Source organism: Filicampus tigris, chromosome 3 (genome assembly GCF_054856515.1).
Source record: "Filicampus tigris isolate MCC_2025a chromosome 3, RoL_Ftig_1.0, whole genome shotgun sequence".
In the NCBI taxonomy this organism is placed as follows: Eukaryota; Metazoa; Chordata; class Actinopteri; order Syngnathiformes; family Syngnathidae; genus Filicampus; species Filicampus tigris.
In genome coordinates, this window is record NC_141219.1 from 24,185,510 (window position 1) to 24,198,888 (window position 13,379).

At 41.5% G+C, this 13,379-nt stretch overlaps 1 protein-coding gene across 4 annotated transcripts in view; it reads right to left on the reverse strand.

Moving 5' to 3' along the window:
- Positions 1 to 13,379, reverse strand: part of gramd2aa (GRAM domain containing 2Aa) — a 30,359-nt gene that overhangs the window by 6,750 nt on the left and 10,230 nt on the right. For 3 of the 4 annotated variants that reach the window (XM_086025460.1, XM_086025462.1, XM_086025461.1), the window contains exons 3-6: positions 8,557 to 8,614; positions 6,230 to 6,515; positions 2,576 to 2,679; positions 2,062 to 2,160 (exon numbers count right to left, since the gene is read on the reverse strand). In XM_086025460.1, the coding sequence (XP_085881586.1) occupies positions 2,062 to 2,160; positions 2,576 to 2,679; positions 6,230 to 6,515; positions 8,557 to 8,614 (547 nt within the window). The remainder of the gene's footprint in view (positions 1 to 2,061; positions 2,161 to 2,575; positions 2,680 to 6,229; positions 6,516 to 8,556; positions 8,615 to 13,379) is intronic. The other variant, XM_086025463.1, reaches the window with a different exon arrangement.

The window sequence follows — 13,379 nt, forward strand, 5'->3', positions numbered from 1 at the left end:
TCTCCAAGTATTGCACGGGCATCTGAGTGAATTTCCGAAGGTGTGTGATGTTTTCTGAGCTCGGAAACATCAGCATTCAAAGTAACAGAACTTTACTGTTACTGGAAAAATCAGGGTGAGCCTGAATATTTCCCTCACTTCGCACGATCCTCCTGCCCCGACACATCGTATATTCAAATAAAATGACAAACCGAATAATATGAAGTTCAGATCTTCCTTAGACAACCACAATTATGCCATTCTCACAAATAATTTAATAATTTACTAAAAAAGTAAAAGTATATATTTTTTCATGAATCTCACTGGGTGGGCAGTCTGTAAATCTGGGTGGGCCTGTGCACATCCAGGCCCACCCATGGCTCCGCCCCTGGTATAGTCCTTCTAATCTTTCCCTCTTTATTTATTCATTTTCGTTTCAGTTGCATTCGTCATTTTGATTTTGTAGATCAATTTGATACTTTTAAATTATACATGCTAGTGAAGGTTCAAAGCAAACCTTTTGGATAAATAAAGGTTACATAAAACATCAAATAAAAAACAATACAAGCGTTTATTTTAGTTTTCTTTAGCAAAGTGCCTTTCCCGGATTTTAGTCATCTGATTTCACTATCTTCTACATAAAAAAAGCTTCCTGATTGAGAAGAGTGAAATATGTTAGCAAGCATTTCTTTTTGTATTTATATAGTTTCATACTATTTATAGTTCGCCTATGCATAGCATATAGCATATTGTTGTTGGTTGCCTTCAACTTAAATTGCACCCTAATTTATAAACATGTCAGGAATGCTGGTACAAGCTGCAACGTTTAATCAGAGTTGAATGAACAATCATCTTGATTGTATTCATTTTTAATTTGCACATATGTTAAAGAATTCAGGCTTGAAGATAACGACGAGAATGAATAGGAGAGCGGCTGATTGCTGGTGCGATATGTTGCGATTTACATTTGATTGATGACTGATATAACTACTACTGGTAACTAGTTGACGAACAAAATGGTCATTTGTGGCAGCGCTAATATTAACCAGCATTATAGATTGGAAACTATTTCTCAGGGAATTGCAATGTCTAGCATTTTGTTTAATAACACGTGTCTCCTACATGCATTTTCGATAGTACTTGTCCTCATTGGGGTTGTGGGTGAGCTGGAGCCCAACTGATCCACAAATGTTGGATCAAGGCAAGTTGCGTCTTCTTGGTTGTTGAAGACGTTTCATATTTAATCCAAAATGCTCTAGATCTGAAAATTAAAAGTGAAACGTTGCCACCAATCAAGAAGAGTCCACCAGCCTCGATTAAATCTTTGCGGATTACGCTGACCTGGATGACTGAGAATCGACACAGACCATATCCCGACTGACTTTGGGGCAAGAGGCCGTGTAACTAGAGCCCGGTCTTATCGTCAACCAATCGGACAATTCAACCTTCAGTGAACCTAACATGCCTGTTTCAGGAATGTTGGAGGAAGCCGGAGTACCGGGAGAGATTGAGATTGATCTGAGCTGAGATTTGAAGCCAGACCTTTTACTACTTCCTAACCATGATTGCTTGCACCGTGCTGGCTCTACATGTTAGCAAGTGTCTTTATTTGTAATTGTTGTTGAAATCCCTACTTAAACCTCATTGTCAAAGTCTCAGGCTCAAGTGTGCACGTTCATTTGCTTTACTTAAATATGAAGAAGATGATCCTAGATTAAAGCACAAGAGCCCATTGTTCATATTCTGTCTCAATCGAGAACGTCAGTCAAATCGGGTAATTTACAAATGAACGGATGAACGATGGTTGATTTGTATCTTACGGGTGTTTTCTAAATTTTTAATTTGATGTACTGATGTGCCGATTAGAGAAAGTACAAATATGATTTGTGTGGCATACTGAGAGCTTCAGAATGTTAAACGTCGCTGTGGTATTGGGAAAAACAGCCTCCACTTGAGTGAGCTTCCAGGCCGCCGCTATCTATAGCGCTGTTCTTTCCGTCACACCTCGCTTTGCAAAACACAGGCATGCTGCGCTAATCAGCACAAGTGTTTGAACTCACAGCGACTGACGGGAGTGTGTACCTTCTGGCCAGTGTCTGTGGTGATAGCCAAGCCATTGGGCACCAGGCCTGCTGTTTTGTGCTTTTTCACCAACCGCACAGAGACAACAGGGATGGCCACCTAGATATGGGAGGAGAAGATTGAAACAGGCATAAAAAACCTTTTTTTTTCTTTTCTTGGTATCTACATGATCCATATCCGGCTAAAAAGCCCACAGCATGGGGGCAGCGGAAATAAATGCAGTCGGTGTGTGGGGGGGCAGGAGACATTTCTTATTTAAGTCACTATGCAAGGAATGCTGCCTGAATAAGAAGCTTATTGTCGCTCAAATATCACAAGAGGTTGAGTTTCAAGGGAATGAGAAAAAAGCAAGAATGCATATAGCATGAGAGAAAAAAAACACATAGCTACTTTGTAGTTAAGGTGGAATTTCACAGCGCAGGTATTGCCTATTAAAACCCCTTCGAATCCAATACATGGAGAAATTGAAGTCAAATTTTTAATATCATGAATGAATATATGATCCGTACAGTACCTTAATGTCCTTGCCGAAGAGGTTGGCATAGAAACAGAGCCAATTTCTAGAGATGTAAAGCCTGCCTTGTAGGAGGATATCTCTGAGAAGAGCACAGGAGTACACTGACGAAACAAGAGACAGACATTCATTGTTTTTCTTCAGATTTATGATTTAGAATATGTATAATATGTATTTAAATTTGTGCAGCTGTGCAGGAAATCCGGTTGTAATCATGGGAGTTGATATAATGGGCAGCGGCAAAGTCCGTGGTGAAGCGGTCGGAGCTCGGCAAAAAAGTTAGGAAGTTACCCTAACATATTTTGTAGTCTTTATAAAAACTGAGGAATTAGACCTGCAGATGTTTACATTTCATATTCACAGAATGTTCTCAGTTTACAAAGATCCCATTTCACGGCATTTCAAGATTACGAATGTCGCACAGTATAAGGATATGTCGTCATGAGGTATGAGAAGACATGCAAGGTTACTTTACTTGCTGTTTTTTAAACAAGCATTGCTTAGTGATCGACGATGCGTCTTCAGACTTGAGTAGAAATTAGAAATGGAAATCCGTCATAAAATGAGTACCCCCAGAATTCTTAAAGTTTGCTCAAAGTGTCTTTTCGGATGAACAACAGATACGTTATTTATATTTTGCTTATATAGTAGTTACTGAACGGATTTATGGGGCTGGGGTGGGGGCTGCCCTTTGGGTGATTGGGGACCCACACTCCTCAATTTCTTTCTTTTTCTGCATGTGCTTGTGTTTGAAAGTCTATGGCCTTTCAACTTTAAAATGTGATGTAACTCAGACAAAAAAAAAAAAAAAGATAACGATAAATCTAATTTAGGAATCAATTTAGGAAGTGTGCGAATTAGAGAGGGGAGGGCAGCAAGAGCTGTGCAACGGGTCAGAGGCAGGCAAATCAGGCAGTTGCAACCTCAAATACAGTATGAATCATTTCTGATTTACCTCCTATACACACTCATACACACACTTTTACAACCATTGAATCAATTAAATGCCTTTCCTAAATTATACACATTACTGAGCTACTCCTCAATGAATCATAACCTATGGCATGCACACAAGGCAAGGCAAGGCAAGGCAAGGAGAGTTTAATTGGTACAATTACATTTCGGGAACAAAATAATTCAAAGTGCCTTACATGAATCATTAAAAGAATGACAGAAAGAGACACAGCATGATATTAAGACATTGCAATAATCATATATTGTATTATTTGGTACTTTCACAGTTGAGTGCAGTGAGAAACAGGCGTTTCCGCCGTTGTGGGAGCGAACACAGCCAACTTGCTTCCCGTCCAAAGGGAGCGGCTCCTCTCATTACCTTCAAATTCAACACACGAGTGGCACACAGTCGTTGACGCAGCGGAAGGAAAAACTTGACTCTCTTGATGGAGCCCATGTAGGAGATCGATGCACGTAAAGTACATTTAGAAGGAACTGCAAGACTATCTCCACTTGTGGATGATTTTGCCCAGTTGGCCAGGGTGATGATCATACTTCACCATTGTGAAGTGGGCACTCGGGGAGAACGCCTTCCACACCCATCGTTTGTGTCCGTGTGTGACAACCACCAACCCCCTCATAGCCGCAGTTCAGGGGGTGTTTTGAAAAATATAATAAATACGAAAATATAATAACGCTTTCAATGAATTGATTCCTACAATGATACAAAAGGTTTGACGCACACTGTTGTCCTATTTATGAATGCAATGACATCCACACACATTTGCCCGGAGCGGTGAATCTGTCTGCTTGTACCCCGATCGAATTCACCGAAATCTCTTTACAGCACCCGCGCCACAACTAAGACTTCCTTCAAGCTGGTCTAAAGTCTCGTCAAACCAAATTGTCACGTCAGCTGCACTGGGAGCGAGTAAAAGAAAACGCCCTTGGTCCGCCGGAACTCGCAGCATGGCACGGCGCAGTCTGCCAAATTCCCAAACATGCTGAACCAGGGTTACATTACATCAGCAGAAAAATCAAGATGCGCCAGCTTTTACACTGAGTGCACATGCGCTAGCTACAAAAATAGAGCCTGATGTGTTAACAGGTCAAACAAACGCAATGCTTTTCTCATTTTGTGCTCACTGGTCAATTTTGTTCCAAAGCCATCCTTACAACACAAGCCAACCATAAAATCTAAAAACACAAGGAAATCATAAATTATTCATATTTGACTGAACATTTCCGGTTTTCAACTTTTTAAAATTATACTTACAAAAAAAACTGTTAAAAAGCTTTTTTTGTTTGTTTTTTAATGCGATGAGCTTGGTGGAAATACTAATTTTTTACTGTTATTGTTTTCTGCCATTTGGCATTAAATTATCTTGAGAGTTTTGAACTTTAGTGGTGGTTGTGCACTTTTAATGCATGTTTAACTTTAGGGAATGGTTACGTAAAATCAGTGAAGCTCAAGAATGTGATGAATGTATTGTTGAGATTTTTTAAATGATTGTTCTACAGATTCCGTGTATCGGTAAATGTTTAGTGTTCCATTATTCGTTATAAAAAATAAAAAAAAATCACAAAAGAAATTGAGGTTAAAGAAGCAATGCTATGCAATGTGCAAATGTCATGGACCACCTTCTCACTTCAAGATTTTCTCAATTGTGTGTTTCTCGACGCAGGTTTTGCTGACCTATTTTTATTTTTGGGGGGGGAAGTGGGCTGGGGAGGAAGGACTGACAGACTTCTGACGGACTAATTGACGGACTGACCAACTGACAAATACAATTTGGTTCGGCTTGAAAAAAATGCTGGATGAAAAATTGTGTGATGGACTCGTGCACACAATACTAATTTGTGGGTAAATTCTCATGAGCAACTTTGACCTTTGGCTGGGTCATCAAATGGTGTGCTGGAGTCCTCAATGCCTGGTGTCCTTTAAGTGACTTTTAGCAGTCCGTTCTTGTCAATAGCCTGTGATTGCAGACTTTTACGAATGTCTCGTTGCCATACTGTATCCCCGTCCATTGTCCTTAGTCCCAGCCTCGTACCTCTCCCTTACACATGCGACAAAAGGATCTCGCTGTGCTGACCCAACTGCCCAGTAGGGAGCTACAAATTTGTATTGCATGGCCACAAACTACAGTAGCATTTGGTGCACACAATACATTTGTACTGCTTTCACAATAAGAACAAATTGCTCCATGTGCCACCTTTCAATTTTGAGCACCTGCCCCTCCTAAGATGTCTGCACGCCCCCTGTTACTGAAGACTACCGCTAGTAAAAGAAAAAAAAAAAAAGTCTAAGAAAAGAGATGAGTTTGTCTAGGCATTCTCACCAACAGTTTGTTGAATGAAAATTCCATTCGGTACAATAAATTGCGATAATAACTTTTGGGCAAATGCAGATCATTAATTCATCGAATGAACCAATTTGCTTAGCTCCATGACAAATGTCATCAATTTCCACTGTCTCAAATGTGTTTTTTATAAAAAAAAAGAATCCAAATTGAGAACAGATGAAAATAATCCCGGAGCATTACATCCAAGTCATATTTTTAACCATGTTACTGTATTAACAACTGCAAATATAATAATTATGACGATTGGCAGTCGGACACGCAGCACATAATACAGATGCAGTGTAAAACCAGTGTGACAAAGTTATGAGTTGATGAAGTGATAGTTGCCAGGTACCTTTCATAAGGAGCTCATCCTTGGGCACACACTGGAACAGTTTGTGGTACTGCGAGTTGTACTTGCTGACAGTCTGCGCAGAGGGACAGGGCAGAGTCATGAGCAGCTCCTTGGCTTGCACGGCACCGGAAGGCGCTCTCCAGCCGCCGGCCGCTCCCACTCGGCTCACCGCCGACACCACCCGCTCCCTCAGAGGCGGCGAGCTCTGCACCAGGCTCAGCACGTTGGCACCGTACACACACACACACTCATCCATGGCCTGAAGCAAGTCGCTGCAAGACACACACTGTTCCCCTGCGGCGTGTCAGTACGGGTGGCGGGAAAAACACACGCCTGGCTTACTGCGTATACGCAAACACACACAACTACACGAGCGCGGTCCTCAAAGTCAAGGCTTCCCTGCCACCAGTGACTCCACACTCTGTAGCACCCATTTGACACCCCCCCACGCACACGCCCCTGCGCACAATGTACACACTGCCCTTCATAAGTCCGAGCTGGAAAAACACACGCTGCCCAGGATTGTCACGTAAAGTGACTCCTTCCTTCCTCAGTATTTCCAAACCCTCCTGTGTCCAAATATATGAGTGGTACCAATCACTCGCCGCTCTCCCCCCCCCTCCAACTCACTTCCATCGTTCTGCCATCCGTCTTCCCTTTCTCTCGCTCTCTCGCTCTCTCTTGTCCATCCCTCCACTTTGACTGGCTCACTCTTATTGTCCTTCTATTAATAGTTCAAGGCAGCTACTCTCCTCAGGAAAATGGAGCTGACTAACCTGAGGTCACAGTAATACAGGCAGAGGGGGGGCGGGGGTCTTCAGTGACTCACTTGGAATTCACGATTTGTATGAAACACTTAAACGGTATATCAAGAAGCAAGTTGCAATAATGTTTGAAGGTGCATTTGAATGATCTCAATCAGCGATTTGAAGTGGTACAAAACATTGCCCGTGTCATTGCAAACACTGAATTTTATAATGGCCACAATCTGACACATTCTAAGAAATCTGATGATTTCTAATAAATATGACTTTTAAAATTCCACTTGTAGTTTTGCTCTAGTACAAAGGGGAGAAGTGTACTTAAGAGAATGTAAAATGTAATATGCTTCCATCCCATCGGGGGAGGAAATCACTATTCCTCAGCCAACTGGGAAACTATTGACGGGGGCGGAATACAAAAACGTAAACAATGCAATGCCATATATTTTTCGCTCATTATGAAATCGCACGCGAAGCAAACCCACACACTCTTGACACGGTATTGTCCAAGCCTTACATTGTCAAACCTCGATCTTGTACTTGTAAGAAGATTAAGGCGGCATAGGCGAAATTCTCAAGGCTTTCCATCGCTTACTGTTCATCCACATTCCTCACTTCCTGTTCTTGCCCTGTGTGTTGATTCGCTAGCCAACAGCCAATCAGAGTGACCAAATGACACAATTTATGACGCCGATTCAACATGCTAAACCGCCCACCAGTCACCTCCCGACGGGGTCTGACGTTACGACGGTGTTCGTCCGCTACATCAATCAGACGGCACAATCTGACGCTTCCCGGCATCTGATTGGTCTGTCTAGGCCTTAATGGTTCAAAACAATGTAAGTAAAGTTTGCACAAATTACTCGGTTACATCACACAAAGTAATGATGACAACTTGCCCTTCTGCTTTGGAATGATTCTTGGATTACATCAAGTTGAGAAGACACAAAATGTGTGGCCGAAAAATAAAAAAGTTTTTGCTACTGCTCATTACTTTTACTGCCCGCGACCCTTGTGAGGATAAGCGCTTTGGATAAAGAGTGGATGGATGTCACTTTTAATTCTGTTTGTATTAACCAGGCAGTGCAAAATGGAGAAATGTCCCACTTAAGTCAACCCAAACATTTTTTTTTTCAACAATATGTTCTATGCAAGACCACTAGTTGAAACAAAGCATTCGGATTAATGTAGCATTTGTGGAATAAGAATTAATCCACTCTTTAATTAATTAATTAATTTAAAGAATTAATCCACTTTTTAGCCATTTCTGGGGGCGGGATTTTGTCACTTTTTGTCACAAAATGACATCACAACTACTCAGGGCTCAGGTAACGACCAATCACGGCTGACCTGTTTTCTGCAGCTGAGCCATGTGATGTCATTTTCGGTCGGGAGAAATGACAAAATGGCCGCCCCCTGAGGTGGCAAGATTTTGCTGCTTAACTCATATTCCACAAATGTAATATTAATTGTGTTTGAACTAGGAACATATTCTTGAAAAAAATATAAATATGTTTGGGTTGATTTCCTCTTTGGGAGGTAAAAAAAGTAAAGGATGACACTCACCGAGCCACGGTAACATTTTTTTACATCCTCGTAGGACAGCTCTTCAATGAGATGAAACCTGGAACAGAATTCAAAGGCAGACTTGTGATAAAAAACAACAACAACAACAAAAACAGTTGGATGCTAATCTCGATTTTTTTTTGGGCTGCTCACGTCATCATGACATCACCACAAACAGGGTAAAGTGTTTCTGTACATGGTTATTAGTAGTGAATTAGAGTTTTATTTACATTCCTGAAGGCACGGTGTTGTTGGCAGTCTTGACAAATGGTGGTAGAATTGTGTTTTCATCTGTGCGTGTGCGTGCGTTCACTGCATGCCAATCCCCGCTGGCTCTGTGCCTCAGCACGATGCGCAGTCGTCAGTGTTCGAGTGTGTGCGCGTGCTTGCGTGTGTGCGTGCGTGCATGGCTGCAGGATGCAGGTGTACGCTGTCACATTCAGCAAAATCAAAGAGGAGTATTACGTTGTTTGCATACAAATAGTGGCAATGCCCTGGAGATTATGCACTGGGTTAGTGTTTTGTTGATTGTCGGAAAGCATGCACATCATCGAATCCCTCTTGCCTCAGGAGGGCTGACGCAGCGTGATACTTCATCTACCAGCAGATCAAATACTGTATAAAAAGCTCTTGAAGAGAAATCCATTCCCAGTTATTGCGCTTCTTAAGAAGACGTATTGGAGTTGAGACTAAAGACTAAAAAGCAAAATGACATCCTTTTCATGCATGAGTTGTCAGTGAGGTGAGGTGAGGTGAGGTGAGGTGAGAGACGGGAAACACGACTGTTCACTAAGAGAGTGAAAATAGAAAGCGGAATGTTTATGGATCATCTCTCATCTGGAAAACGTCTGTCAAAGAGAATGTAACACAATGTAAAAGGAAATGCCTCCTGTTCTCTTCTGCTCCGATGTACACTAAGCATCCTTATTCATAAAAGAGCTGTTTTTTTTCCAGTCTTCGCCCATTCTTATAAGGATTTAGAAGTGAAGACCAACACACTAGAATCAGCAGAAAGCAAACCAAATATATAAGAGAATCTGCAATGTCAGATAATAGCAGAGCAATCCCACTGCTGAAAGCTGGGCACATTTTTGCTCCGCAAATCTCCGCTGTGCTAAATGACCGTTTCAATTAGTATTGATTTAAAACTTTCTGTGTTGACAGCTCCTTGGTAAGTGTTGTATGATGGCATGACATCCTCTACATCACTGTGTTTCTGTCCACGTGCCTTATGTTGAAAAAGGCCAATATTTTATGCTCGTATTTAATATATAAAAATCAGTTGCACATATTAAATCCGAATGTATGTCATGCTGGTATTTAAAGTGAAAAGTCAACGCAAACATTTTTTTTTAAAGAATATATTCTATGCAAGCCCACTAGTTGAAAAAGGGCATTCTGATAAATATTGCCTTTGTGGAATAAGTGTTAATCCACTCGTTTTTAGCCATCTGTGGGGGCGGCCATTTTGTCTTCTGTCGACTGAAAATGACATCGCAACTGCTCACAACGACCAATCACGGCTCGGATTCAGAAAACAGGTCAGCTGTCATTTTCAGTCGACAGAAGACAAAATGGCCGCCCCCAGAGATGGCTAAAAAGGAGTGCATTTTGCTGCTTAATTTATATTCCACAAACGCAAAATTAATCAGAGTGCCGTGTTTCAACTAGTGGGCCTGCTGAGAACATATTCTTGAAAAAAATATGTTTGGGTTGACTTCCGCTTTAACAATTTCTATGAGATAGTAAAATTATGCTTTAACTACCAGGACAACAATCCATCTGAAATTTGCAATGTGTAAAATCCTTGGCAAACAAGGTGCACACTGGGATGTTATTCCCCTATTTTTACAAAAAGGGTACTTAGGCAGGTTTTGTCGAGTCGCATAAGGACAGGCTGGCAAGTGCGCGTATGCAGTGAACATTTCAGGCAAGAGGAGTCGTTTACAGTTTGAGAAGGGACCCGGCACGCAAGTGACATTGAAAACCAACGCCGTGCCGAGCATTCTTAACGAACAAGAGGTGAGAGATGCACTTAATTGCCCTAGGGAGGATCTGTGCATCCTCTAAAACCTCCGCCATCCCCAAACACAGGCGGCGGCTTGTTGGTCGTTATGTCCATAATGCAAGCGGAGCCCACGCGTGTAAATTAAGACAATGAGACACCGGACCAAAGCAGCACTCTGTTCATCATGCATGTAAGGTAAGAAGACATTATTTCCATGCGTGTGTGGCTCGTGAGTGAACGAACACCATGTCTGGCGCGCTTCCTGGATTACTTGTTATCCAAAGTCTATTTTGGGCCATCAAAAGACCATCTGGCGCTGCATCTTCAACAGTGGAATTTCACTCGGTTGGCTTATTTCATAGTATTGGCCAGAAACGAAATGACTTTATTCTTTTAAGATTAATGCTAAATGTATTCCATTCGGCTTATCTGTGTGTTTAAATCATTGTGCAGTTTAGTACATTTACACACGTGACGGTTATCTAGCAACATGTTCAATGAACATGGTGGCCAGTTATATTAATTTTAAAATCTTTTTTAAAGTTATTCAATGTGCATGAAAATAATGAAGTTATCAAATTATCAGGACAACTTTGTATTGCTACAAATGGTGTGCATATGTGAAATATTGCTTTTAAGGAGCTTCGCAATGTTTATAACTTTTGCACAAGCTCATATTAAATGCTCTGTTAGTCTAACAGCATTATTAAGAAGTTTTAAAAACATAATTATTGTAATAATGACCAGATTGTTGACTATTACTACAAGTATACAGTATATTTGAACCCTGGGTCATTGTGTTTGTGTTGCAGCATTTCTATGGCATTGTCCCTCCCTGCCTGAGGGTGGAGCTGCCACCTTGGACCTGTCTTTTTGGACTTCCCAGGTGCAGGTATTTAATTGGTGAGTGTATAAAATGGCGTGCGTAAAGTGTTCTTCCTCTTCCTCTGCCCCTACTCTTAACTGCACCATGCGTCTTGGTTCTGTACCAAGTCAGCCATTTTGCTTGTGATTACAATTTACAAGTATGTTTGGTACTTAAAGTAGTCCCTATCCGGTCCAGTCCAGTTTTGGCTGTGTCCACCCTGTCCAACCCTATTACTGCCTTCAATATAAATAAATTGTTTTTATTTGAACTCTTGTGGCCTTGGTCATCCTTGGGAGGGGGAAAGAAGGGAGAGACGTCCATGCTATGTAGTGGTGCAAATACTGAATCAGCTGATACACATTAATCAAATAAGGCTAACATTTGACTTTTAAATAGTGAAAAGTATTTACATTCTGGCACACAAAATAAATTGCAGCATAGGATTCTCAAGATCAGGAACTGTTACTGAAAAAGAAAAGCCTTTTCTGTCAACACAAACTTGTATTTTGACTAGTTCAAATACATTGAGCGCAAACATCTTAACCTGATATTCTGCTAGTTTTTTGACGATTCATCCGTCACTCCATCTATCCATTTTCTAGGCACAGGAATAGGCACAGGTAAAGTGGAGCCTATCCCAGCTGACTTTTGGCAAGAGGAGGTGGAGTACCCCCTGGACTGGTCTGGACACCAGCCAATTGCACAGCAGTATTTCATGATTCAGCACATTCTTATCGATGTTCCTGACTGTATTCCTTTACTCTCCCCGTATTCTGCTGCTGGGTCAGACTGGAGAAAAGGCTGATGGCAAGTTTAAAACATCGGAGGAAAAAAACAAACTGACTGCTAGTTTGAAGTGAAGTGATGTGATGCGATGTGATGTGATGTGGAGAATAACTTCAGGTTTTGTCCAGTTGTCCGGTTATTCATGTGTGATTCTGCTACTCTTTTAAAAATGATTAAGTTTTATTAAATCCATAGTCATTGTATCGAAGTTAGTAAAAATGGATGTTATGAGTTTCAATGCTAATGTATCTCCTCAAAATACGTAGTATGGGTAAAATGCCAGAAAGAAATATTTTGAACAACAAAATAAATGCGACACTTTTGTCTTTGCTCCCATTTTTAATGAGCTGAAATCAAATATCTACGACATTTGCAATGTACAAAAAAGCCTCTTTCTCTCAAATACTGTTGACAAATATGTCTAAATCTATGGAAGCACTTTTCCTTTGCAGAGTTAATCCATTCACTTCACAGGTGTGGGCATATCAAGATGCTGATAAGAGAGCACGATTGTTGCACAGGTGTGCCTTATGCTATCTACAATAAAAGGCCACACTAAAATGCGGAGCTGGGCATTTTACTAAAAATGTGCGGTCCGTTTATCGCCTTCGCCTACAGCCCTCCGCCGTCCGTTTGTCCACCATTTTGTCCGGCCGGACCAAATAGCAATCGCCGATCGGTGGGTCCGTCTATCATTTTAAAGTCGCTTCCGCCGTTTATGAGTGAGAGAGGAATGTCTACCGGATCTGTGATGTCCCCTCAAAACTGTGAGCTAAACATTCAAAATGTGATTCCGCCAAGCTTTCCTGATCTGCTGCCACAGTTTTTCAACTAGACAGGCCCAGTGAGATGCAAGGATGTACTGTGTACACAGTACTGGTCAGTGCTCACGTCGCCGCTTCCTGCAGCGAAGAATAATAGTCGCTGAGACAAAGATCTAAACACAGTTTAAGTGTCATGGAGCAGCGTGTTGCCAGATGCTGGGCCGGCTGCGTGTGACTGTGCATAAGTGTGTGCATGTGTGTGCGTGTGTGAATGTGGAGAAGGATCTGGCTGTTGTTTACAGGACAGCTGTGACAGCAGTGCCTGCTGGGCCGGATGTGCTTGACATCACCCCCACAGTTTTAATCCCAAATGTGACACGTAATCAAACAAAATAGA